The 27,968-nt window shown below is 44.1% G+C and overlaps 1 protein-coding gene across 5 annotated transcripts in view; it reads right to left on the reverse strand.

Moving 5' to 3' along the window:
• The window catches only part of FHIT (fragile histidine triad diadenosine triphosphatase), a 222,444-nt gene extending 194,832 nt beyond the window's left edge, over nt 1-27,612 (reverse strand). For 2 of the 5 annotated variants that reach the window (XM_085864301.1, XM_085864300.1), the window contains exons 1-2: nt 27,450-27,609; nt 2,755-2,844 (exon numbers count right to left, since the gene is read on the reverse strand). In XM_085864301.1, the coding sequence (XP_085720427.1) occupies nt 2,755-2,821 (67 nt within the window). In that variant the 5' untranslated portion in view covers nt 2,822-2,844; nt 27,450-27,609. Of the gene's footprint in view, nt 1-2,754; nt 2,845-10,633; nt 10,746-27,449 lie in introns of all 5 variants that reach the window. The other 3 variants (XM_085864298.1, XM_085864297.1, XM_085864299.1) reach the window with 3 other exon arrangements.
• Between the last annotated feature and the right edge of the window lie 356 nt (nt 27,613-27,968).

Consider the following 27,968-nt stretch of genomic DNA (forward strand, 5'->3'; position numbering starts at 1 on the left):
TAAGTCCTGCTTGGAAAAGAGCAAGGAAAAAGGCTCTCAAAAACCGAGCGAGAATGATTCTGAGCTCATGGAAACCGAAACCTCTTCACTCCCTTTGGCTGGGTTGAAGGAATGACTATCCGGAGATGGAAGTCTCATTAATATACCGGTGTCCACAGTGATGTGTATTGTTGTGGTTGTGAATAGTCGCAAACAATGAGATTTTATATTTGTATACAGTGTTGAGGCTCTTGGAGGAGCTAGAATATAGAGTGGATCAGGAAGTAACATAAAAAAACTGTAACGGCACTTGGTAGAGCACATACCTCTGCCAGGCTGAACAGTTTAGAATTGCTATCTCACCGATAGGCTGGATCTGCATCCTGACCTTAAACCAAAATGTAATCAGCTTGTTCTTGTCACCTACCCAACTCATCCACCAAGTTTTGTTATAATCCATCAACAACATTTTGAAATATCATGTTATATATCATTTTTGGCCCATTTTCTCAATGGTGAAGAATCACTGAAAAAAATTATAGTCACCAGATCCGGATATTCACCAAAATCTAATCAATTCTTCGTCATCACACACCCAACCTGTCCACCAAGTTTTGTCCCAATCCATCCACAAATTTGAGATATCCTGCTCACAGACAAACAAACAGAAAAACACAGAAAGGGATGAAAACATAACCCCCACCCACCTCCTTCCTCATCCGCTATCTCATTATAACGCTTGTAAAACCCGTTTGCGAGTGTACACATGCATAAGTATCTCAGCGACATGATGTTCGTATTGCACATACACAGAATATTTTAAAGTACAGGTAAAATTATTCCCAGGTATGGTATCCACCAGAGACCCAGTGCAAAAATGGGAGAACTGGGATATGTTAAAAGTTCCTGGGAGCTGGAAATTAGCCACACAAATTGTGGAAATCTAGAAATTCACTTGTGATGGTAAGATGTCCTGGACAATGGTAAGAAGATCTTTCAAAGAGCTTATACTTACTAATCACCAACATATCAGAGATTGTCATCCTGCTGAATTTGGCTATTCTCCAAATGTACATTTTTTTTTCCAGGCAGAGAATAATAATGGTGTATATTCACACAGAAAGTGTGTGCAAATCAATATAGCCAGAAGTCTGAATCGAAAGTACAAATAAAGAAATGGACATGTTGAAAGTTTCAGCAGTGAAGACGCATCATTTCGGCCTCAATGTATTTTTTTTAAGGTTTCAATTCGTGGGAGCTCTCAGGTGTTCAAACTGCAGCTTCAGCATGTTAGCATAGTCATTTAAATCATTCTACTATAATAAATAAGGCAACTATCTGTATGTATGAGCATGTATGTGTGTATGTACATCTGAAAACAAAAACAAAAACAAAAATAAAAACACGGCTGGTCCAATCTCCACCAAATTTTGCAAATGTGAACCCAATGGCACTCGATGGCCCTTCGTCGAAGCTTAGCCCTAATCCGAACAGCACTTTATGACCCTAACCCTTGCAAATCAAGAGAACGGTATAAAGCCTTTTCCATTTTCACAAAACTTTCAAAAACATTTCCACAAAACCTTTTCTTCTTTAAAACCAGAGTGAGAGTGTTTTGTAATGAGTGCATCACATAAGGTACAGTAGGTACTTGTGCGATGCCAAACTGGCCTGCACAGCTCGAGTGGAGGAGGTACAATAAAGGCAGATTAACAGACTTTGGATACACATTTATGCTTTGCTGAAAGGCTTCTTGGGCCCAAATTTGGCATCTGCGAGTGCAAACTGGCCATGAGAGCAAGGCATTTTAGTCCTCGTAAAAATGCATCACCAAAGTCTTACATCTTATTTACCACGGACGTGAGATTTTCACTTTGATCAGACTACAGAGAAAAATATTACAAGGGACTAACTAACACTCATTAGTTCAGAAGAGAAACTCATTAGTTTCATTATTTTTGTTTTTAATCCCTTTTCTTTTTCATTTTTACTGTGCAGGCTTATGTGCAATCACCAAGAAGTTTCAGGTGATTCAAACCTGTGCACGAGTGTTTGTGACACTTTTTCAGCACATGCAACATCTTATTGCCACGGGTAAGCGATCGGCGCGGCACTTGTAATCAGGAAAAAGTACTAATGAAAGGATTCTGTTTGTTGTGACACATTGCTAAATCGTGGCACAGGGAACAAAGGACCACAACCATGGCGGATGAATTACATCATGTTGTTGCTGCCTTCGTCAAAAACTCCAACAAACACCACAGTCTCTGCTAATCCCTCCAAACGCTCTGGATTATGATGATTCCATTACTCCTCACTTTCTCTTATATCAGTGTCTTTTGAATACAACTCTCCTTATCCATGTTTTCCTTCTTTGTGTCGATTTCACTTGCATCATACCAGGCTGTTGGTTGTTGGAATTGCAAAAATCAACTCGTGAGGTCAAATTATTAATTTTCCAAATTGAGTCATCTTCGCGATTGGATCTGGCAGTGATCAACTTTCCTGTAACCTCTCCTACTCTTCAGTCCCGAATGGCTCCTCTGATCATATCCTCATTGAAGTTGCAATTTCATTGGCTGAAATCATACAGCCGTTGACGTGTCATCGAGTCGAGAAATTCACATGGGCTGCCTGGAAAAATATTTTATCTGCCATTGCATCCAAGGATTGGTCTCTCCCAATAATGCTCTGAAAAAGACTGGAATACATGTGCTTGTACTCAGGCAAGCAATCATACAATGTCACACTCATCAAAAAGCTGAATTATCCAACCTGTTTCTGTATTCCACGACCCAGTGGCAGCTGTTAAGTCAATATCTGGTGTTTGGTCTTTCTCCATTCATTCACTCTCTCCAGATGGCTCTGCATGAAACAAGGCAGAATTTACATCCAAAATAGGACTATATATATACATATACTGGTGGAGTATGCTAACACATTGTAAGCAAAAAAGAGCCGTGCTTCGTCCGCAGGTGCATAATAAATAGAAGCTTTATGATTATAGGCAAGCATCACTAACCTCCTGCTAGATATCAATTGAGGTTTTTATTTCACAATTTACAGTTATAGAAATATATGTGCATGTGGGAAAATTATGTGCCCAGATGGGAATCGAACCCAAGTTATATAGTTATAGAAATGTTATTATAGTTATAGAAATGTATAAACTAACATTTTTATGAAAGTATGTACATTGTAACACTTACCACTGTGCTGTCCACATTGTCTTGGGTCGCTCAACTACAGTGAGCACAAGGCTGCATATATTTTCAGATATTTTCATTGACGGACGCTTCCCAACTGTTCTGTGAATTTTTTTTCCCAGTGTATCGACCTTGATGTCCATCAGCACGCAAAATTGGAGCTTTCTACGTTACCCAGAAAGTATCGAAAATTAATATCGGTCAAGGAGTCAGTCAGAGGGTGAGTGGTTAGAATGATATATGTTTGTACATTCCTGGAAAATGCCATGAATGCCGAATGCGCAAATGTTGGGACATTGTTTCAATGGTAAAAAGGGGGTTAGGTTATCGGCAGTTTGCGATTCATGAAGAAAAAGCAAAAAAACAAAAAAAGTGGAAAACTGCAAAAGCGCCCGTGGAAAAACCACGACTACATCCGCAATTTTTTTTTTTAAACCTGCAAATACACCCGCGAAAACACGAAAACGTTAAAAACAAACAAACTGCGAATACGCGAAGCACAGGGCCGCGAATGTCGAAGCAGGTCACATTTTATAAACCGCAAATGCTCGGAGTTGGACAATATTCAATTTTTTTTTTGTCACAGGTGGCAACCGTAACAATTGCATGAAGATGTCTATGTTCGAGGTCGACGTCAATTTGTAGTGTGGGTTGGTGCAATTGCGTATTTTGTTTGTTGTGGAATTAACACAAAACAATGTCAAAATATGTTGTGATGGCAATCCGTAAAAAGAAAAAAAAAAGAAGAGGATTCTGGTGTTGTATTGTGGTGTCATTCCAACCTTGTTTGGTTGTTTTTTTTGGGACATGTTTTGAAAAAAAAAATTCTGACATATGTTATACATATCCAAAGTATTGTAACGGTTCTGGGAATCGAGACCCCAATGCAATGGCGCACAACATACAGTGGTTCCCGGGTCAGTTATTTCGTTATTACATTTTGGAGATAATAAGGGTCGTCCCTCGTGTCTAATGGGTTAGAAAGGAAATATGTGTTGTGAGGGATGTTAGATTTTTCCCCATTCTTCCCCATGATCTTCTCCTCACACGACCGAGCACTCGCTGTGAGCAGCCTAATATAAATATGCGCACCAAAACTCCATTTGAATCTGCACGCCATCACCAAAATGCCATTTCAATCACAATAACCTTCTTCACCATAATTCTCCCACATGCCAGCGATAACCACCCTGCCTGTTACAAAAACATACCAGACTTTATTTCCATTCAACACCACCATTCAAGCTCGCCACTCCAGCCTTCTTCCGAAGTCCAAATCACGATTACCCAATGATGCTTCAACTCCACAACCACACAAGCCTCATACATCTCACCACTACAAACCGCCTTCCCACACCACGGGACCATCATCTCACCTTTCTCACAGACACCTTTTGTTCATGCTCGTACGCAAGCCTTTACTCCAAGGCGCAAGGGTGCGCTTACCGTTCCTATTGTTACGGGGCTGAGACGTCGGCCGTGAGCGCGACCGCTAGACGGAGCCGCAAGTCGACTCGACCAATCACCCGGAATTCAGATCGTACTTCTCCGGAAAAGTCCAGAGAAGACGGGTCCCTTTTAGACCGAAATCCGCCAATGGGTAGACCACGTGGGGTAGGGTCGATTGCCAACTTCAACTAACCTAAGTACCCACGTGGTCCAACTACCGGAGAATTTCACCCTTGACGGAACTCGTACGAAACCGAGCCGCTTGGCGAGCTCGTTCCGTGTGCGATCACGAGCGGTTTTAATCGCCGAGAACCGTTGGACTGAATTATCCTGCAACCACGGCAATGGCCAACTAATCCCTCACACACGACATGCTCAGTCAATGAAAGAAGGAACGTGGACGAGCTGAAAACATTTAACAATTGGGGTTTATATATACTGCAATGGGGAAATGAGGGGAGTACAGAAAGCAGAGCTATACCGAATATAAGAAATGCAATGCAATTATATACAGCACACAAAGCACTTAACAGTTTTCTACTTGTTAGACGGGCCCACGGACACACATACGCACACATACCCAATAAATGGTGGCTGATGCCTTTAATACAGACTTCAGCTCAGAGGGACAGATAAGCTGAAGCCCAGGACCTATCTGGGACCTTTCTACCTCATGTGGTCTTCCAACTGTTCGGACCGGGCACCAGCGAGGGTGAGCTGGTTCCAACCATCGCGAGCCGCGATCCTTTCCAAGCTCTGGTGGATCCCCTCACGCTCCAGAACACATGCCGGTGAGACGAGGCGCCAATCCTTCCCGAAGATGCGTCGCTTCCCCGAAGAAGCACCGACCAAGATGAGGTCAAGGAGTCGCACCAAGCCGGGAACCAAGCACAGACCACGAAGAGCTTCACAAACCAAGAAGAGCAAGCCGAACCAGACCACAAAGCAAAGCAAAAACCGAACCAGCACCAGAACAACCCCCTCGAGCCAAGCAGAGGGTCCCCTTCTTATCCCTCTCAGCCCTGCCTCACTTTCAGCGTGACTCATTCGCCCTCGTGCGCTGCCCCCCCCGCAACCGCGGGTGGGGGCTGTTTATCTTGCTTTCTGCCGGACCCACCCCAACCGTCATTCCTGTTTACGCTGTTGAATCTCAGGACGGGAGGGTTCTTCTTCTTCTCCTTTGCGGAGGAGGGTCGTTCTTCTTTGTTGTTGTTCTGATTGAACCCTAACCATTAAAATAAATCACAGCGCATTTACATAGATTTACCCATTAAACAATGGAAGGCGAGCTATCTATAGAACACGTACTTACCGAGATAACTGAGCTAAAGGACCTGAATGTTGAGTGTGATCGATTTCCAAATTCGTCACACTATCACATCCCTCTATCAGCAGGAACTGCCCTGCTATCCAGCAAGCCATTCCGCCCTTCCCGGGCATTAGAGTGACAGATAGTGACTGTTGCATGTCAGCCACATGTTGAGTTGGGAGCTTATGTGGATGGCACATTCGGAGGACAAGTGAAAGCAATTCCAAACCAGCGGACTTGTGGAGAGGGTGACGTCACCCCAAGCAGGTCTGGACCAATGGGCATGCCACGCTCAGAGGAAAGAAGGAAGTGTGTGACCCATGCTATGGGAACCACACCTACAAGAGGCGGGGATTCACTCTTGACACCCACTAAACTCAACCGCTTCCGAGGTCCTTAAATATCGGGGCTGGTCGCTGGGAAAAAAAAGGCTTGTGTGGTGGAGTAGTTTCTGGAAGATTCGTTGGTGCTTGCTGCTAAAGGGGAAGGAACAGAACGGGACGGGACACTGAGGAAGTGAGCAGACCGAGCGCCATCCAGTCTGTGTGCAGTATTTGATGAGAGGTGAAATCGACAACCACACATGACAGACAGTTCTAATTCTTGTGTTCTTTCTCTCTTTTTCTGACTCATCTACTGTAGACGCATAAAGAGCTATCAGCAAGAGCAAAACCCAAAGAACCTATCTTTTTATAGCAGCCACTGAATCGCACCGTGTCTTTTTCACTCTGAGCACCGACACCACACCCCACTCGCACCTCTTTAACACGCACCCAGACATCCCCTTTGCTATTCATTACTACCAACCCTTATCTTCCCTGCATTTTGGACTAGAACATGCCCACATGTACATGCCGGGTAAGCCAGAGGACACCAATGCCACAGTTTTTCTGATCAATCTTGTCATTTACCATTCCATGGAGTGATTCTGATGGTGCCGTCATGCTAATCTAAGTAAACAGACTTCTCGATTTATGCTCGTACCTCCATTCCCCTTGCATGCTGGCATGAAGTTGAAATGGTTTTGTGTTAAAAAAAACCGTTAACTAGAAAATTACGAGGTGTTAATCGTAAATTGTTCAGTACTTTGTCCAAGGCGTCAAGTTGAAAAAAAAAACGTAAATATAATGAGTGCAAATTGAGGACCAAGTGTAAAACTGTGCAAGACAAATAGCTTCGGATAACTCTGCTCTTTGTCCCTTTATTGCACGAATATGTATCATTCTATGTCTTTAGCTACACCACACAAATACAGTATGTCCCTGCTGTATGAATACCCCCTGTGAATAAACCTAGTCTTCACTGTGCCACACGCTTTTCCCCACGTTCCATATGAATAAAACCTTGTAATTGTTCAGTTCAAACTGCTCGTGGTGTCCTTTCCTCTATTGGTCCAGCACAGTCAGCATTATTGTTAGATGGGAAGTTTTACCTCATGTGATTTGCTCTTGTTACCAGTGTGCACCCACTGTTTCGCTCAGCAGTAGTCCGAATGCACGCTGAGGGCCCAGACCTCGATTGATCGAGTCAGCTCCTCAGGTAAACGGTGTCAGACGGGGAACCCTGTTAGAGTTGACAAGTTAATTGATGTCCTTGGTTGCTCAGCAACCTGCCGGGCTGTGGGGCCATGGGCAGCAAGTCGGCTTACAGGGACGGGCATTTGGGAGGAACCAGAGTCCTTCCTCTCGCGGAAATGCCCGAACCCCTTTTCCGCAACAGTATACTACCTGTCTGAAAATATGGATAAGAAACTAGCAAGAATGGATCAGGGTTGGACCAGGGAAATACTCAAGATAATCGCATGGGGACAAAGAAGTACTGATCTCTGAGATACCCCATGACTTTGGACCTCCTCCCACTCACTGCTTTCAATCACTAAACCAGTTTCAAATCTCGTCACCGACTCTACCAGGCACTCTTGAAACCCTCACATTGGTTAAGAGCTATTTGGTAGTTTATCAAATACCATCTGAAAGTGTAGATATACAATTAGGACAAGCAACAGATTTCCTTCAACCACCCAACCAGAAACTGCATCACAGAACTCCAATAAATTTGTTAAACACAGCTTTCCTTTCATAAATCCGGGTTGACCACCTTTTAAAATTGGTTTACATTTCTTGAAATGGTTCCTCATCTGATCACAAAGTAATGTCTCCAACATCTTCCCAGCAAATGAAGTTACGTAGTTCTCAGATTCCTCTCCAATTTCTTTTTTCAATGACATACATTTATTCCTCTCCAATCCTCTGTGGAAGTTTTGTGGACTCCAATGTGGATACTGTTAAAGCCTGGTGTTGGCGCAGTGGTTAGGGCAGCGGCTTGGGATCCAAAAGGTCCTGAGTTCAAGCCCCGTTGAGCCACTGAATTAATACACCATTGGGTTGACTCAGCCTGTCATCCTTCCGAGGTCGGCGAAGTGAGTACCAGTATACTGGGCCGGTGTATACCCCGGTTAAAATAGGTGTACCATATCCCTGTGTCGTAAGAGGCGACCAGGGTTGCGTCAGGAAGGGCATCCGGTGTAAAACATGTGCCAAATCACTATGCGGATCATCCGTATGATCCGCTGTGGCGACCCCTAATGGGAGCAGCCGAAAGAAGAAGAATGTGGATACTGTTAAAGATATCGGTTAACACCACACTCGATACTCTCGGATGTGTATTATCTGGCCCTGGAGCTTTACCTACTCTTAGTTTTCCTCGCCGTTTCTTTCTTCCCTCCACCGACCTGAAACTCTCCGAAAACAAAAACCTTCCTCACCTCCTTGTCTCATAAACTTGTAATTTCCCTGATTGTTTTTGCATAAATGTAAAAGCAAAATTAACTTTTTAATTAGCTTTCCATCTCACTTTCAATGCTAACCAATCTCTTTGTGTTCTCCCTCAATGGGCCCGAACTTATGTTAACCTGCTATTTACCCCTTATATACTTCAAAGTGCATTACTGTTATATTATAGATCCATCGGCTATATCCTTTTCCTATTCTCTTTTGACTTGCCCAAGTGATTCCATTGTCTCACTTTCCTCCTATACTGATCTGAGTCCGATCTCAGTTCTGTTGTTTTCCACCAAATAAATACCTTCAACTTATTTCCTCAATAGCACTCACTACCTCCCTGCTTAACCCACCTGTCTTCCTGCCTTGAGCATTACACCTTGATGGAATATACCAACTCTGTACACATTGCATTTGGTCCTTGAAGTATGCCCATTTCTCTGATGATGACTTTCCTCCTGCAGCTCGTCCCAATCTAGAGCACCGGACTCTCTTCGCATACCCTCAACCTTTGCCTTTTGGAATCTCCACCAATATATTCTGATTATTCCTTGTACTTTTCTACATAAGCATATGTACAAACTGGTTTAAGAAGCAATGCTGGACTCAATCTATAAACTCCTCACGTGCTCTGCCCTTTCTCTGTCCCAAGACATAAATTATTCCTGGCAAATTCAAATGACCCTCTATCAATACTCTTCCCTTTCCATTCTGAATTATTTATGAACCATTCCATCCTGATCTTCCCTCACACCACGAGCCTTCAAGAGAGCAGCAGATGAGGACTTTCGTCTTCCTCTCAGATCTAATCGGGATACACACAGAGCCCTCGATGTAATTTCCCTCTTTATTGCCACACCTTTCTCTCGACACTCTTGCGGTTATGGAAAAGGCCCCCATGCATTCAGAGACAAGTAGGATTTTCACCAGACAGATATTTATTTCATGTGAGATAGATTTCCTACCTTTTGTATAGAGGGATTTTGAGAGGGAGATGCATTCTGAGTTAGCATGTTCAATTTCTCATCAATCCTTCCATCTATCAATCCATCTTTTGAACCTTCCTTAACTCCAGCGAACTGTTCATCACCAGTCCCTCACTCTTTGTCTTTCAAACCCCGCAACTCTTCACAATCCATCCCTCCTCACGACCCTTCCAACACCTGCCTCCCCCCCTTTCCATTCTACATCAGAAACCATCCCCCTTTCATGAGTCCACACGTCACGAATTACCCCATTAGTTTGATTAGTTCAATACAATGGACCTCAATGACTTTAAAACTGAGTACAAAAGATTCTTATTCAGGTGCCTGCATACCATCTAGAATTAAATTGACTTTTCTTTTCACTGCCTACAAAACTCCCATTTAAAACACAATAAAGCTGAAGGATCATTGGCACTGCAGCTGTTCGCTGCAACTGACATCATCATGCATTCAATGGAGGCAACAACATAAACACATCTCGGCGGTTGTTGAAGAGCAGATTGGTTTGACCTCCGTGGAGAGTGGATGTGGAAACCTCTGAATGAAGATTGTGAAATTTGAGAGCCTGAGTGAATGGCAGTACTCAGACATTCAAGATGCCTTTCCACAGTGATCGGCAAGTAGATTCTGGGGGCCTTCCCACAGGGATCAGCAAGCACTCTCGTGAAACAAGCAGCCTTTTCAAGGAGATTGGCAAATAGATTCTGGGGGCCTTCCCATGGAGATCTCGGCAAGCTCTCTCTCGTGGACGAAGCAACCTTTCCACGTTCATCTTGACACGCGATACTCCACCATCTTATTTGCCATTACTTTGTTGAAAAACGACTTCTTTGGTTTTCTCTCCAGGAAATAACTTTTGGACGCTGGGAAGTAATTCTTTCTCTAATATGTTCTGGTATTCCTTGGCAGCAATTGACTTCATACCTTATCAGCTCACCAACACCAGCAGCCAAAAATGCACCCCAGACCATGATTCCACCTCCATCCATGCTTCACAGTTGTTGGAATGCACTCAGGATTGAATCTCTCACCAGATCTGCAAAGACAACGTTTTGGGGAATCACGGCATAGCTCAAATCTTGATTCATCACAGCACAGAACTCTCTGAAAGCAGTCTGAATCACAGTTCCCATATTTGGCCAAAAAGTGCAATCTGTCCTGACTGTTTTTCTTGAATAATAGAGGCAGGCTTCTCAAGCACATATTATTGAGGTAAAACAAGCATCAGTCAACATTTTGTGATGGTACTTCTGGAAACAGTCTTGTTTTCAGCAGTTCTGATCTCCTCTGACAGTCTCCGCAGGCTTTTCTTTCTTTCCTGGAGAACCAAGAATGTCATTCGCCTGTCATCATTATTTATACTGGCTCGAGGCTTGCCAGATCCTTCTTTATTGCAGTCGAACCAACTTTCTGGAACTGTAGACCTATTCTCTTTCTGGTAGGCTGAGAAATAGGGATTTTATCCTCCTTCAGGAGGAGCTTGTGGATTTCAGAATGTGTCTTGCCCGCTTGACGAAGACGAGTAATTCGATTTTTTTGTAATATCCCCATCAGTATAGAACTTCTCTTTCTTTGGAGGCATTTCGAAATTGAAACACAAAAACATGACCTACACTAACTGTACAAGTCATAAATTAGAGCAATTTTGGCACGACATATACACTAAACAGTCAAAAAAACATGACAACACCCTAAAAATGGATTGCACATCAAGTAAGTATACAGTACTTGTAACAGTAAAATATTTTTTTGAATTTTGTTGTGGCAGAACAAATCAAAACAGTCTTATCTTCCTGTTTTTATGTGTAAAATTTTGATCAATTTTGTTACCTGAGATATTGGCCTTGAAAGATGAAAGTCAAAAATATGGAAATTGTTATTTTAGTTTTTTTGGAGAAAATTTCTTAAAACACGATTTTTTTTTCATAAAAATTGCTGGAAACCACGTGGAATGCTTTTTGCTACTGTAACATGAGTGATCAATTTAAACTGGAATATGTACTGTACATCTATGGTGTCAAATTTGAAAAAATAAAAACCAGCTTGGTTCATTTTTTTGCCCCAGAGTGTGTATATGTATATGTCAGAGCCACGGGTCCATTTCAGATACCCGGTTCAGGTCCCATGGGTCATGTCAAAACGACCGCTACTGCCAGCTAAATCCACAGCCCCGAGTATGTTTCCGGGCCAATTTACCACATCACAATAATTGTTGGGAATGCGGAATTAAACCCAGTGAGGGCTGACAGACGCTCGTGGCCCAATTTGTCCAAGCAAACCGTTGTCACGAGTGTAGCCTGAAACCAGTTTGAACCAGCTTTCCAAACTCCACTGCATCCAACCTAAGCCGTCAAATGAAGCAGCCAGAATTAGCGAAATCCAACCCTGAGACCAGGTATATTTATTAGCAAAGCAAATGTTTAGGGGAAGCATAATGAACCAATCAGGAAGCAAAACAAATGAACCAATCACAATAAAAACGAGAACAGCACCCGTAGAGCACATAGTCCCATCTCGCGCACTCATTCTGAACAAGAATACCATCGATAACTGAACACGCTACAATTATGGCCCACATACCCGTATCATCCCCACACCCTTTATGTCACATACATTGCCATTATCTGTAGCTTTATTGACGACAAGCAATAAAAAAATCTGTATTTTGTGGGAACCGAAAGCACTTTACTCTACACCTACAAAGGAATGGGATGACAGATCATGTATTATTACCTTTCACATAGCTACAAAGGCACTATAGAGTGATTTGAAAAAATATATATATCCAAAACAATCCAACCTTTTCTTTCAAATTTTCCAAAAAATTGATTTGCCAAAAACTCGCCTGGACTCACTGATGAACCTTTGGACATCCGTTTGACCATTTTGAGAAATGACAACGTAACGCACGCACACGCACGACACAGGAGGGAGGCGGCACGATTTGCTGGTCATGCTGCCTCCCTCTCACCTGAGATGGAGGGAACCTCAGGCTGCATCAAGTACATCAGTTTTGAAGGCAGTGAGGACCAAGCCAAAATCACCAGCTTACATGGGATGAGATGTGCATGAGTTGCCTGGTATCACGCCATCTGACATGCATTTGTGATGCGGCATGGTCTTGTAGCTTGGTGGGGCATGTTGACCCCATACTCCAGGGAGGGAAGGTCCGAGCTTTTGCGAACTCCCTCTTGCAAGGTTCTGGCTGTTGAGGTCGAGAGAGATTAAGTTTATGGTATCGAGGAGTGTGCCAAACACATTGACTTCCATGTGAGCGAGAACCAAGCCGTGAACGGCAGTTTTCTTGATGGGTCAGGGGACTGCACAAGTGGCGTTCGGAGATGAAGCCGATCGAGGTGCATTTAGGTCACAGTCTGGTGCCCTCGCCTTGCCTAGTGGATTGTTGGATTTCCCAATTCTGTCCCGTCAAGGAGTAAGAATGGGGAAGGATGGGATGGAGAGGGAAGAAACCGAGACTGGGTGTTCCACCGGAGGCCACACGGGACATCGATCTACATCGGGAGGTTGAAACACATTGTCAGGGAAGTCATGCTGATCTATATTGTTGTCACTGGGGATGAGGGGAGGGGAGGAGGCAGAGCCTGGATTGGGGAGGTGAAGCAGCTTGGCCCATAAGTTGTGGTTTCTTGCTGTGGTGAAGCTGGATGCTTTGAGACCAGGAGGGCTCTGTTGGTGGCAGGACAGATAAGGAGATGGCTTGTTCCATGGGCCATGGTTCCTTGTGTGGTTCAGCTGGATGCTTAAAGACTGGGGACAGCTCAATTTGGCCTTGGAGACTTGTGGATGGTAGTGGCGGCCAGTGGTGGCAGCACATGCGCATACGCATACGCATACGCATGCATGGGTCGTGGCTTGTGCATACACTTGCACAATTGTGATTTGTGCACATGTTGTGCATATTATTGTGAGAACACATGTTGTGCGCGGTGTGTTGCACTTGTTGTGTATGCACATTATGCATGACATAATACATACACACACACATATTATACGTGACATGTCTCACATGATATATAGACATTATATATTGCACACACACACACACACACACACACACACACACACACACACACACACACACACACACACACACACACACACACACACACACACACACACACACACACACACACACACACACACACACTTTGAGTCCTGAGCAGGGCTCCATTCTACCTTCTGAAACCTTCATGTGGAGATAACATCCAATGGCACACAAAGAATCAATGTCCTACCACCGAACACAACAAGGACGCCTAGAGGCAGAACAAAAGGGATGCAAGAGATGATGTTACGGAACAATGGACCACTTGCGACTAAACAAGGACATACATGAAAACTGCAACATTCTGACATGCAACCAACTGTGATCACTCAAGCAAACATTAATCCTGTTGAACAGCTATTATTGGAGAATCACCAGAATACGACAAGCACGACTGTAGAAGAAGCAGAATCAGTGAGAAGTGTATAAATCCTCATTCGCTCTCATTTTCACTTTAAATTTAACGGGGTTAAATGGTTAATGCAAGGTAGGTACAAAAGGATTACAAAAAAGAACTGATGTTTGATTAAAAACAAACAAACAAAAAATCAGTGGCTGAAGGAAATGAGCTCCTAGATAGCCATCAGAGAGACGAACATGATTTTTTGAAGATATTTGTGACGAGTCATAAGACCTGGGCACATCATTTCACGCCCGAGTCAAACAAAGCCAGCACGGATTTGAGACATTATTGGTCCCCACTGCCAGAAATAAAATAACGTTCTGCCAACAGCCGGATAAGATTGCGGTAGAATTCATGTGGAATTACTTGAATGTGGGATAAGCATTACCACCGTACTGCAGCGACTTGTTATGCAATGAAGTGAGATGAGCTATCATGCAGATTACAGGCAGCTGTCTCTGGGCAGAACACTACTCCACAACAGTTCACCCTCACATTGCAAAGATGACCAGGACAACTCTACCGGAGATGGGTTGCGAAATCGTATCAATGACTCCTCCAGTAATCAAGACCTGTCACCTGTTGAAGTCCACATCAACCTTGAACCACTCTCGTCGGTAAGTGTCGGCTCTATTTCCGGAAACTTTTCTGGAAGTTGTGACTTGCGACTTGTCCAGATACGAGTATTGGGACTTGATTTTTGATTTGCACATCTCTTGCAGGGCACACTTGAGCATGGAAGTGTGAAAGTATGAGCGCACAGCGAGCTTTTATGAACACTTAATATCCCAAGTGTGTGCACACGGAAACACGGCAAATTTTACTCGATAGCGACGTAAGCACATTGCACGCTTTTACTCAACAGCAATAGGAAAGAAGGGCAGTTTGTTGTCAATTTGTGGAAACAATTTATCGCCATTGGGTCTGACGTTTCCTTCAAAAATCCAGGTTTCCATTATGCAGGATCCATATCGATGAAATTCCATCAGGTTTTCAAGAAAACGGCTTCAGGACACAACACAAAAATTCGTGTTTCTTCACTTTAAAAATGGCTCCAGCTGGTCAAGAACAACTTCAGCCCAAATCGACCCCCCACCCTCACCTCCATCCCCACCAGCCTCAAGGAATGTGCTGTGGAGAACAAGTTCAGTTCGGTTGTGAAAAACCAAATGGATAGCAACCAATGTGACATGATGACATGATAAGTGAGTGGAATATGATCAGATCCTGACCTTCTATAGTACAATGACTGATGTTCTATTTTACATTAAAAAGCCTGGTGTTGGATTAAGATCTTTGAGTCTTGAGTTTGAGCTCCCGTCAATCTGTTAAATAACACCAGGTGGGTTGACTCAGTCTGTCGTCCTTCCGAGGTCAGCAAAATGAGTACCAGCTTACTGGAAACAGGGGGCACTGCATCAGCCGCACAGTTGCGCTCCCAACAATGATGCAACCAGCAGCCACAGGTGGCATATGAATGTTTTATTTATTTATGTTTACATTTCAAGATTTGCAGCAGCTTATTCTCCGACTGAAAATAAACAAAAGAGAAACAATAAAAAGAAGAAGGAGAAGAAGGAGAAGAAGAAGGAGGAGGAGGAGGAGGAGGAGGAGGCGAAGGAGAACATGATAATAAACCAATGTCACCCGCAGGGTGACCCGTATCTTGCCAAAAGGTGACCACGTGTGACTTCGTTAAGGTCACACTGAGGTGAACAGAGCTGCTATCCACGAGGAGCGACTCCTTGAGGAATATCTGCCGACGAGAGATTCCGATGAGAATCGTTCTACAGAGTAACCATGAAAAATATGCGTTTTCCTCATAACGTCACCAAATGACGTCATAATGTCTGAAGCTTGACATATCTAGAAAGCACTCATCGAGGTGTTCAATTTGAGGTACTACACGATATGGTTCCTAAAACTTAAAAATTTGACCTTGGGGTCAAATATGTTTGACCTGAGGCGCTAACCATGAAGGTCAATGCCAATCGCCACCAAAAATTAATCAGCTGAGCGCCAGACCATCAACTATATTCACATGAAGTTTGAAGACGATCCGATCAAAATTACTCAAAAAATAATGGTTTCGTCGACTCCCCTGATTTGCGACAGTGACCTTGACCTTTGACCTTGACCTTTGACCTTGACCTTCAAAATTTTGTGCGCTGAAAGGGACCTCTATAGGCCTCTGATATGCGAAGTTACAAAAATTTCCAATGATAACTGTGCTATGCAGAGTGATTTATACGTGATTACAGACAAACAAAACAAAACAAACAAACAAAAAACTTACAAGTTGACTAACATATCTTGCAAAAACTTCGTTTTGGCAGGATAAAAATATGATATTCTGAATTTTAATATATTGTGCACCCCAAATGTGTGGCATCTGTTTATTTTGTATGCAGCCCATGGCTTCAGGATGGCATTCTTGGCTGAGGATACAGGTGTGCCACTGATGCAGTCCCTTTGTAAGTTTGGGCAGGAATTTGGAAAGGGGGTCTGTGGGGTATTTTAATCCGCCAACCAATGCGAGCAGACGGGACACCCAGTTTAACGTCCATCCGAGGGAGGGCGAGGGCCCACACATTGATGAATTTCCTTGCCTGTGAAACACCAGGATGACAGTGTCTAGCTGGGTCGGGATTCAAACCCAAGCGAGACAGCTTATAGGTGAGTTTGCGTACCTCAAGGCCATTCTGCAAGCCCATAGCCCACATAACAAGTCATAAACAACATAACTGAGTGAATTCATGCAAAAATAAACCAATTTAAATGAACTCTACGTACGACCATCTCCAACTTCTTGGTTTGTGCAATCATATTTCGTTTTTATTCAATGTTGTCATGTAGCACAGCAACTACATGTTGAGGATACCTGATATTGTTTTGAAGCTAGAGCTGCATCAACATGCCTCCATAACGACATTCATGGTTGTTTGCCTTGGGTGCCCCATGTTTGAAGGTACAACTTCCAAAATCTGAAGTTTGCAATAAAACTTCAGGGGTTTTTTCCCCAGGGAAAGCTATTCCAGTGACATATACGATAAAGAAAAATGAACTTGGTGGTAGCCAGGTGGGGGCCATTAGTCCATTTTTGTGGACTACGCCAAATGTGATAACAGTGGCATATACTCACTTTTACCCAATTTGTTGTGACTTATGATGCAATAAATGTTTAAGTTGGATCATGTGGGACAAAGTTGGCCAGTGTAGACAATCATATATATCACTTTGTGAAATGTCAAACCTGTTCTATTTTATGATGACAGGTCTGTGCCTTAAAATAATGGGTCAAGCGGCACAGCTCATCCCCCTCAGCAACGAGCTGCATATGAAAGAATAATCAATGGGTAAACACACAAAACACTTTCTCGGGATGGCAGGACCTCCTGGAGGAATGCACACTCACCTCCAAGCTGTCTAATCTGGGTTTGAATCTCAACCCAGCTATAAACTGTTATTCTGGGGGTGTGCTTCATGAGCAAGCTGTTTGCTATCGCTTTCCAAGGCAGTTGGTCTGCATCAACTGCTTTGCAAACTGCTCGCCTAGCCGCTCAGCAAGTGGAACAAGCGAAAAGAGAGGTGCTTCGTTATGTTAGCAAAAATGGCCACCGTAGTTGGAATCAAAATTATACTGCAACTAATTAAATGTTCTGAGGCAAACCCCTGTCTTGTATACTCGTGAATAATATTATTGAAACATGCATTTTATAATTTAACTTTGTCTACTTTTCATCCCAATTCTTCAAGATCTACAAACATGCAAACCCTCCACCCCCTCCCCAAAATGCACAGTGGTAGGTCCATGGATAAGCTTGGCAGGGGGATCCTCCTTCTGACACCATTTCTTTATCTTTCTTTCCTTCTTCCCCAGGCCAGATTTCGGGGTTGGTGAACCAGGCTAACGCCTGGGGAGCTAACGGCTGCGGGAGGGGGAGGGTGGACGAGGCGCTGTCTTCCGGGCTCAGCACGCGCTTTCCACAAAGCTGCAATTAGGAAATGTGACCCAGGAGGCCATTCGGCCTTTCATGCCTGTGCTGCACCAGCACCGAGTTAAAATAAATGTGTGAAGTTAACGACTTAATTTAAATGGAGGAATGGGGATAGGAATGGGGAAGAGAAAAAGTGCGGCAGACTCAGGGATATCAAAAAGAACAGGGTGTTAAATAGAGTGAAGTCAAATCCCCACGATTCCACCGAAAGCAGAGTTGAAAGATGGCAAAATGTTCCAACAGGAATCACCCAATATCAAATCGAGTTAAAATGATTTGAAGTCGTGACGTCAACCGATATGCCTCTGCTCACAATAATTCTTTGCTTACTCTAACTTTGACCAAAAACCTCAAGACCATTTGACCTCAATATCTAATCTGAACATGCATCTGTATCATGGTACATGCACTTAGACAGTTTAGCTGTAATCCCACAGCCAATGGTATCACGTTAACAGCAGTTTTACCATGACCTCTGACCTTTCAGGACCAAATAATATATGTGGATGGATGCACTGATGGAGATTCATGCACACTTGTACCACGTTTGTTTAAATCCCTTCAGCCGTTCTCAAGGATCACATTTTTACCTGACATGAACTCTGGGCTTCGATCTTTGCCGCAAAAATCTAATCGGTTCATATTTACATCATACTATTTACTTGTACAAAAATTGATCAAAATCCCACCACTGGTTCACAATTTAGCGTGGAAACAGAATGTTTACCTCACGGGACCTCTGACCTCTTGACCCCATAATCAAACCAGTTCACCTTTACATCATTATACCTACTTGTACCAAGTTGGGCTTAGATTCGTTCAGCCATTCTTAGTATGATGCAAATATGAACATAGCAACGAAAAGCTATCAGTCACAGACACACAGACGCACAACACAAAAAGATAATGTCTCCTGTGACCTCGTCGCGGAGGCATAAAGGTGAAACTAGACCTAGCACTCGGTAGAACACAAACAGCGCCGATAGAAAGTCTACACCCCCTTTCAAAATTTTCACCCATTGTTGCCTTATAGCCTGGAATTAAATTGCATTAAATTAGACTTTTTCCACCTATAATTCCACATCGTAACCCACAACTTCTAAGTGAAAAACAAATTTGACAATTATCAGAAAATTAATTAAAAGTACAAAACTCGAATATCTTGGTTGAATAAGGGTCCACCCCCCTGAGTTAATACTTGGTGGAAGCACCTTTGACAGCAATTTAACAGCTGAGTCTGTTCGGATAGGTTTCTACCAACATTACACACCTTGATTGGGCAATATTTGCCCATTCTTCTGTACAAAACTGTTCAAGCTCAGTCAAGTTGTGTGGGGAGCATTGATGGACAGCAATTTTCAAGTTACGCTACAGATTTTGGATTTGATTGAGGTTCGGGCTTTGACTGGGCAACTCAAGGACATTTATCTTTTTGTTCCTCAGCCACTCAAGTGCAGCTTTGGCTGTGTGCTTTGGGTCGTCATGCTGAAAGGTGAATTTCCATCCCAATTTCAGCCTTCCTGCAGAGAGCAGCAGGTTATCCTCTGGGATTTTTTTTCTGTATCGTGCTCTATCCATTTTCCCTTCTATCCTGACAAGTGCCCCAGTCCCTGTTGATGAGAAACATCCCCGTAACATGATGCTGACACCACCATGCTTCACAGTCGGGATGGTGTTCTTTGGTGATGTGCTGTGTTGAGTTTGCACCAAACGTAATGTTTTGAATTTAGGCTGAAAAAAAATCCATCTTGGTTTCGTCAGACCACAAAACTTTTTATCACATAGCTTCAGAATCTCTGGAGTGGTTTTTTGCATTCCTCAAATGGGACTCAAGGTGGGCTTTCATAAGCAGAGTAATGCCTTCTTTCTTGCCACCCTACCGTGCAGGCCAGACTTGTGTCGTGCTTGGAATATTGTTGTCACATGCACAGTGACCAGTCTTTGCCATAAAGGCATGTAGCTCTTTCAAAGTTGTCAATGGCCTCTTGGTGGCCTCTCTGATCAGTCTCCTCCTTACTTGGTCATTCAGTTTGGAGGGACGGCCTGATCTTGGCAGGGTCTTGGTGGTACCATATGCTTTCCACCTCTTAATAATTTTCGTGATTGTGCTCCAAGGGATATCCAAGGTCTATTAAATATTTCTATACCCATCCCCTGATCTGTGCCTTTACACAACTTTATCCCGAAGGTGTTTTGAAAGCTTCTTGGGTCTCATGGTTGAGGGTTTGCTGTGAAATGAGCTACCCATCAGAGGAAACCTACAGGAACAGCTGATTTTATTCTTAAATAATCAGAATCATGACAATTTAACACAGGTGGGGCCAATAACTTGGTGTGTGATTATGAAGGTGATTGGTTACACCTGAGTTAATTTACAATTGCAATGATGGGGGGGGGGGGGGTTTGAACACTTATCCAACCAAGATATTCTAGTTTTGTATTTTTAATTAATTTTCTGAAATTTTAGAATGTGTTTTTCACTTGGAAGTTGTGGGTTGCAATGCATAAATAAAGGTGGAAAAAGTCTGATTTGATGCACTTTAATTCCAGGACATAAGGCAACAAAAGGTGAAAATTTTGAAAGGGGGTGTAGATATTCCATTGGCATTGTGCCTCTGCCAGGCTGAACAGTTTGCGTTTTGTATCCAGCATATGGGCCGGATCCAGATCTTCACCGAAATCTAATCCATTTGTCCTCGTCACACACTTCACCTGTCCTCCGAGTTTCATCCAAATACGTGCACAGTGTTTTGAGATATCCTGATCACAAATAGTCAGACAAAAGGGGGTGAAAACATAACCTCTGTTCACCTTCAGTTGCAGAGGTAATAAACTTTTAACTTTTTTATGGGTTGTCGCATCTGTCGTCCTTTTTTTGTTTGTTCCCGTTCTCACTGCTTCCAAAATGCAAAACCTTCCTCTCCACACCATTCTTCAAGCCATATGTTGGCACATATCACTCTGCTCATAAATTCCAATCCATTTCCTAATCTTGGGCTAATACTAAAAAACATTATTCATGACCCTTTGCTTTCAGCTGCTTACCCAATATCCCATTTTCCAATCCTCCAAGTAAACTTTCCTGACTTAATTTTTCAAATCCTCGGTGCATCACAACCAACATCTTCCTGCAGTGACCCGATACGATGTCATTTAACCTTCCTTCAATGTCTCCTACTCCTGCTCCTTCAAAACTACATGTCCAAGATCCTTCCGACAGAATGAAGAATCTACATATTTAATAGTTTCAACGCTAACAAAAAGTGTCTCCCTGGCCTCACTGTAACCAATCTCAATTGCTGCACCCTCATCCCTGCCGACACTCGCGACAGCCTCACCACTGCCTTACTCGCTACCCCCCACCACCGACTACCCTCGCCACTCCTCACCACCGACTACCCTCGCCACTCCTCACCACCGACTACCCTCGCCACCGACTCCCCTCGCCACCCCTCACTACCGACTCCCCTCGCCACCCCTCACCACCGACTCCCCTCGCCACCCCTCACTACCGACTACCCTCGCCACCCCTCACCACCGACTACCCTCGCCACCCCTCACCACCGACTACCCTCGCCACCCCTCACCACCGACTCCCCTCGCCACCGACTCCCCTCGCCACCGACTCCCCTCGCCACCCCTCGCCACCGACTCCCCTCGCCACCCCTCGCCACCGACTCCCCTCGCCACCCACCACCGACTACCCTCGCCACCCCTCACCACCGACTACCCTCGCCACCCCTCACCACCGACTAACCTCGCCACGCCTCACCACCGACTACCCTCCCCTCCCCTCACCACCGACTACCCTCGCCACACCTCACCACCGACTACCCTCGCCACTCCTCACCACCGATTATCCTCGCCACCCCTCACCACCGACTATCCTCGCCACCCCTCACCACCGACTATCCTCGCCACCCCTCACCACCGACTATCTTCGCCACCCCTCACCACCGACTATCCTCGCAACCAGTCACCACCGACTCCCCTCGCTACCCCTCACCACTGACTACCCTCATCACTGCCTACCCCCTCGCTACCCATCCCCACTCTGGGTTTGCGCTGCCGCTCACCACAGGGTGAATCCCTCTTACCTGTGGCTAATATTTTAAACCAACCATTAGCCACTGTGGCTAATCCATGTTTTAGTGTTTTTTTTTTCCCAGTTTTAGATGAATTTTGGGTGAATTTAGCACAGAATTCAACCTTCGTTGAGACAGCCGCCATTTTGTACGTTTTGATTACGGGAATCACGCGTGGTTTCGTACAAGCTTATATATACTAACTTTAGTAGTTTTAAAGTAGTTTCTAGTAAAAAATAAAAATAAAAAAAATCGACCGAAATTACGCACGATTCCCATGATTCTTGTCTCAAAATGTTATTTTAATTTTTTTAAATATATATATTTTTTTCCGGAATGATTCGGCATGATTCCACGCTACTCGGCGCGACATGCTTCGTTAGGTCAGTGGTTGCCAGGTGAGTTTTGACACAATCAGTAGTAGGACGAGTTTGTTTGGATGAGAGAGTTTGTTTGGAAGAGTGAGTTTGATGGGTGACTTTGGTTGGTTGGATGAGTGAAGTTGATGGGTGAGATTGGTTGTATGAGTGAGTTTGACTGGCATGAGGTTGGTCCAATCCTGGTCCACAACCACCACCATCCCCCATGAGCACCTACTAAAGGCACAACGACCATACACACACACACACACCATCACCACCACCACCACGACCACCATCCTTCACAATCACCACCTCCCCTGATGGTCATTCATTCAATCAATCTCACACGTCAAACTCACTCATCCAACCAATCTGAACAATCCAACCAACCTCACCCATCAAACTCACCCATCCACCTTAAAATTAACTTATTATTTCATATTACTAAAAAAAAAAAACGTTTGAATAAAATATGTGGCTATTTCCTTTCTCCTGTGGCTAATTATTCTAAACGTGGATTAGCCAAAGGGGCTAATTCCTTTTGAGAGCCAGAGCACACCCAGCCACTGGCTACCCTCATCACTGCCTACCCCCGACCACCAACTGCCTTCGCTACCACCTCACTATTGCCTACCTCTCAGCACCGACTGCCCTCACTACCCTCTCATAACATCTTCAAAAGTTGAGCAAACTGAGAGTGGGCACAAAAGATACCCCTTGCCTTGGGCATCATTTGATATCGGGCCGACCCTGCCTCTTCCGCTGTAGCCGCTGCTAACAATAAATTTGTTTGGGGAAGTTGTCACAAGAGGAGTGAGTAAAACTGAAAACAACGGGCCAGACAGCATTTGCTCGAGTACCACGATAGCATTGTTTACATGGACATTGCCATGTTATTAAGCGGTGCCGAGTGCTCTGTTCTGTTGGAGTGCTAACTTAAGTGCTTCGAATCGAGCAAGCCACTTGGTAAGCGACAGCAAGCTGCTTGGTAATGAAACACACCCCTGGTGTTTCGCAGACAGGGAGAGGCATCGATGTGTGTGCACCGTTCCTCAGATGGACGTTAAACTGAATGTCCCATTTGCTGGCAATAGTTGATGGACGTTAAAGTCTTTTTCGCAAAGAGTTGGTGAGCTGTCGTCGGCACCCTGAACAAATTACAAATTCCTGCTGAAGGGGGAGAAGGGGGAGAAGGGGGAGAAGGGGGAGAACGGAGAAAGAGAAGGGAGAAGGAGAAAGAGAAGGGAGAAGGAGAAAGAGAAGGGAGAAGGAGAAAGAGAAGGGAGAAGGAGAAAGAGAAGGGAGAAGGAGAAAGAGAAGGAAAAAGGAGAAAGACAAGGGAGAAGGAGAAAGATAAGGGAGAAGGAGAAAGAGAAGGGAGAAGGAGAAAGAAAAGGGAGAAGGAGAAAGAGAAGGAAGAAGGAGAAAGAGAAGGAAGAAGGAGAAAGAGAAGGGAGAAGGAGAAAGAGAAGGGAGAAGGAGAAAGAGAAGGGAGAAGGAGAAAGAGAAGGGAGAAGGAGAAGGAGAAGGGAGAAAGAGAAGGGAGAAGGAGAAAGAGAAGGGAGAAGGAGAAAGAGAAGGGAGAAGGAGAAAGAGAAGGGAGAAGGAGAAAGAGAAGGGAGAAGGAGAAAGAGAAGGGAGAAGGAGAAAGAGAAGGGAGAAGGAGAAAGAGAACGGAGAAGGAGAAAGAGAACGGAGAAGGAGAAAGAGAAGGGAGAAGGAGAAAGAGAAGGGAGAAGGAGAAAGAGAAGGGAGAAGGGAGAAAGAGAAGGCAGAAGGGAGAAAGAGAAGGGAGCAGAGAGAAAGAGACAGAGAAGGGAGAAGGAGAAAGAGAAGGAGAAAGAGAAGGGAGAAGGGAGAAAGAGAAGGGAGAAGGGAGAAAGAGAAGGGAGAAGGGAGAAAGAGAAAGAGAAGGGAGAAGGAGAAGGAGAAGAAAGAGGAGAAAGAGGAGAAGGAGAAGGAGAAGGAGAAAGAGAAAGAGAAAGAGAAAGAGAAAGAGAAAGAGAAAGAGAAAGAGAAAGAGAAAGAAGAAGAAGAAGAAGAAGAAGAAGAAGAAGAAGAAGAAGAAGAAACATCATTTCGGGAAAAGTCTTAAGCAAGCTACATGGGATCGACCTTTGCTCAAGGTGTCCCGATATCAAATGATGCCCGAGGCAAGCAACATGGGATGGACCTCAACTGTGTGTGATTTATTGTACAAGTCAGTCATTGTAAGCATGGTATGTTGTGTGAAACAAAAATGATACATGCCAACAAGAGACGTGTGCAACAAATCATGTGGGACCTGCTCTCTATAATCAAGTGCAAGCACACCTCTCACCCTAAATCCATCAGACATGTCATGTCTCCATTGTAGGGTACTCCTGAAGAAAGTGAAGGAAATTGGAATATGGTCCTAATACTCAGCAACAATATGCTCTTTCAGAGACAGAAGGAGACTGCAAGAATATAAGTATTTAAAAAGGAGCACCAGCAGAAGGACAACAGCGACAGTTCGCTTATATTTCATGAAGGATGTGTCGGATCTAACGTTCACAAACTAATCCTGGCAGATGGGACACCCAGTTTACCATCCATCTGGAGGCACGGCAGTCAGCGCACGCGCGCGCACACGCACGAGCACACGCACTGCCCTTCCTGAGAAACATCAAGATGACAGTTCATAACTGGATCAAGATTTGAACCTAGCATAGACAGCTCAGAGAGGAGTGTGTGGACCACTTTGTTATTCTGCCAGCTCCTTGGTAACCCTTCCATTGGCATACTTATTGACAGAAACTTATGCTTGCAAATAACTGGAATTAAAGTTCGTAATCTGAATCTGTGAGTTTGAAGCTCCAATGGCATTCATTTGAAAATGTGTGTTGCTATTATGGAACATGTATTACAAAATTAAAATCTGACAAGATGATGCAGAGGTATCACACTTACTACATCGATAATGCCCAATCTGACCCAACCACAAAAGATCGGATTGGTGCTTTGCAAACAGGGCTTTGGTTGCTGCAAGCCTGCAACGTGCACTGTCCCTCGGGTGGATGTTAAGCTGGATGTCCTGTCTGTTTTCACAAGTTGGTGGACGTTCAAGATCCCACACTGTCGTGCGTGAAGAGTAGGCGATACGCTTGCCACCTTTAGCTGAATGTCAGGCCTGGCCAACCGGTTCTTGAAAGACAAATCAAAACCGTTCCCCGACTGCCAGGCTGAACAGTTTACGTTTTGTATCCCACCGAGAGGCTGGATCTGGATCCGAACCTAAACCAAAATCGAATCGGCATCTTCTTGTCATCGAACCAACTCATCCACCAAGTTTAGTCATCATTTGTCCATAACTTTATGAAATATCATGCAACACTGCATATCGTTGTTGGTCCTCTCAAACGGTGAAGAATCACTTGAAATAATTATAGGATCAGGATCTTCACCAAAATATAATCATTTTGTCGGTGTCATGCACCCAAGCTGTGTAACAAATTTCATCCGAATCCATCAACAACTTTTTGAGATACAGAGGTGAAATTTCGACCTATCTAATTTACACATACAGGGGGAAGGGGGAGAAGAGGAGAAGAGGAGAAGGAAAGGGAGAGGGGAGAGGGAAAGGGAGAGGGGAGAGGGGAAAGGGGATAAGGAAAGGGAGAGGGGAGAGGAAAGGGGATAAGGAAAGGGAGAGGGGAGAGAAAGGGAGAGGGGAGAGGGAGAGGGAAAGGGGAAAGGGGATAAGGAAAGGGAGAGGGAAAGGGGATAAGGAAAGGGAGAGGGGAGAGGGAGAGGGGATAAGGAAAGGGAGAGGGGAGAGGGAAAGGGGATAAGGAAAGGGAGAGGGGAGAGGGAAAGGGGATAAGGAAAGGGAGAGGAGAGGGGAAAGGGGATAAGGAAAGGGAGAGGGGAGAGGGAAAGGGGATAAGGAAAGGGAGAGGGGAGAGGGGAAAGGGGATAAGGAAAGGGAGAGGGGAGAGGGGAAAGGGGATAAGGAAAGGGAGAGGGGAGAGGGGAAAGGGGATAAGGAAAGGGAGAGGGGAGAGGGAAAGGGGATAAGGAAAGGGAGAGGGAGAGGGGAAAGGGGATAAGGAAAGGGAGAGGGGAGAGGGAAAGGGATAGGGGAGAGGGAAAGGGATAGGGGAGAGGGAAAGGGATAGGGGAGAGGGAAAGGGAAAGGGGTGGAGTACATTGGACATGGGAGTAAAAGGGCAGGGGGGTGAGCGATATATTTGCGTGTATCATAAATACATGAACTCTGGGTTCGTGTTTTATCGCTAAAACAGAGAACACCACTGTTGTGTCGCGGTCAGCCCACACGTCAGGTTCTTCACCTCAACCGTTTTGAATGGCATCTCCTGCTGCCCTCACTCCACAGCTCTCTAACGTCACTCTGGGCTCATCATGTAGTCATGCAACTCCCAATTCCACACACGACGAAAAAAAAACATCCTCATTAAAAGAAGTAAATGCAACAACGAATGGACTGAGGAAGATTACTCGAGTCCTCAATCAATAGTAAACAACATGGGTAGAGTAGGATGAATAAATACTGCGCACTGATAATTACATATCAGAAGTAATCAATTTTATAAGCTTCTGACAAACACAGCGACATGAAGGATAATGTTAATTAAATACAAAATGTTAATACCGACTGGGCCTCGGGTGGCAAAATCCATTGCCCAACAACATAAAAACAACAACAACAACAACAACAATCAAGATAACCTCGCGAAAGGAGCAGGGCAATAGAAATGGTGGAAAAGTAAATAAACAAGGCAAATGAACGATTCCTGTCCAACAATGAGAGATACGAAAACAAAAACAAGGCTGCCGTATCCGACCTGAAACAGATGATTCATTCATTCCCTCGAAATAATTCCTTCGTGCTGCTGACACGCGATGACTTTTTTTCATTCCACGAACGTGTGGTTGAGAAAAAAAAATTCTCCGAATAACGTCAGAAACCCGGTTGTACTCTCTGTGAGAAGAGCGAGTCGAAGAGGTAAAAAAAAAATAAAAAAAAATAAAAAATAAAAATAAAAAATAAAAAAGCTACAAAAAGCACAACACCGCCATGGCGTTAACAAATCCATAAAATCGACACGGCAAAATGCTTCGCTGCCTTGACAATTTTTATCAATATTTGATATTCTCCGGTGAAACATAGTTAAATAATATCATGCAAAGTAAGATTTTTTTCAAGGTGTAAATCACATAACCATTTTAGCATGGAGTAAAATTTGAGTTAAAGAAAATATAATTGGAGGTCACACTCTCGCTTTACAAAACGGTAAGAATACATCCAAATGGTATTGCCATGGTTACCATTGTAATGGTCTTTCACGCCTTCAATCTTCTCA

This window comes from Eptatretus burgeri, chromosome 18 (assembly GCF_056783735.1).
Source record: "Eptatretus burgeri isolate ZD-2024b chromosome 18, Ebu_testis_v1, whole genome shotgun sequence".
NCBI classification, from domain to species: domain Eukaryota; kingdom Metazoa; phylum Chordata; class Myxini; order Myxiniformes; family Myxinidae; genus Eptatretus; species Eptatretus burgeri.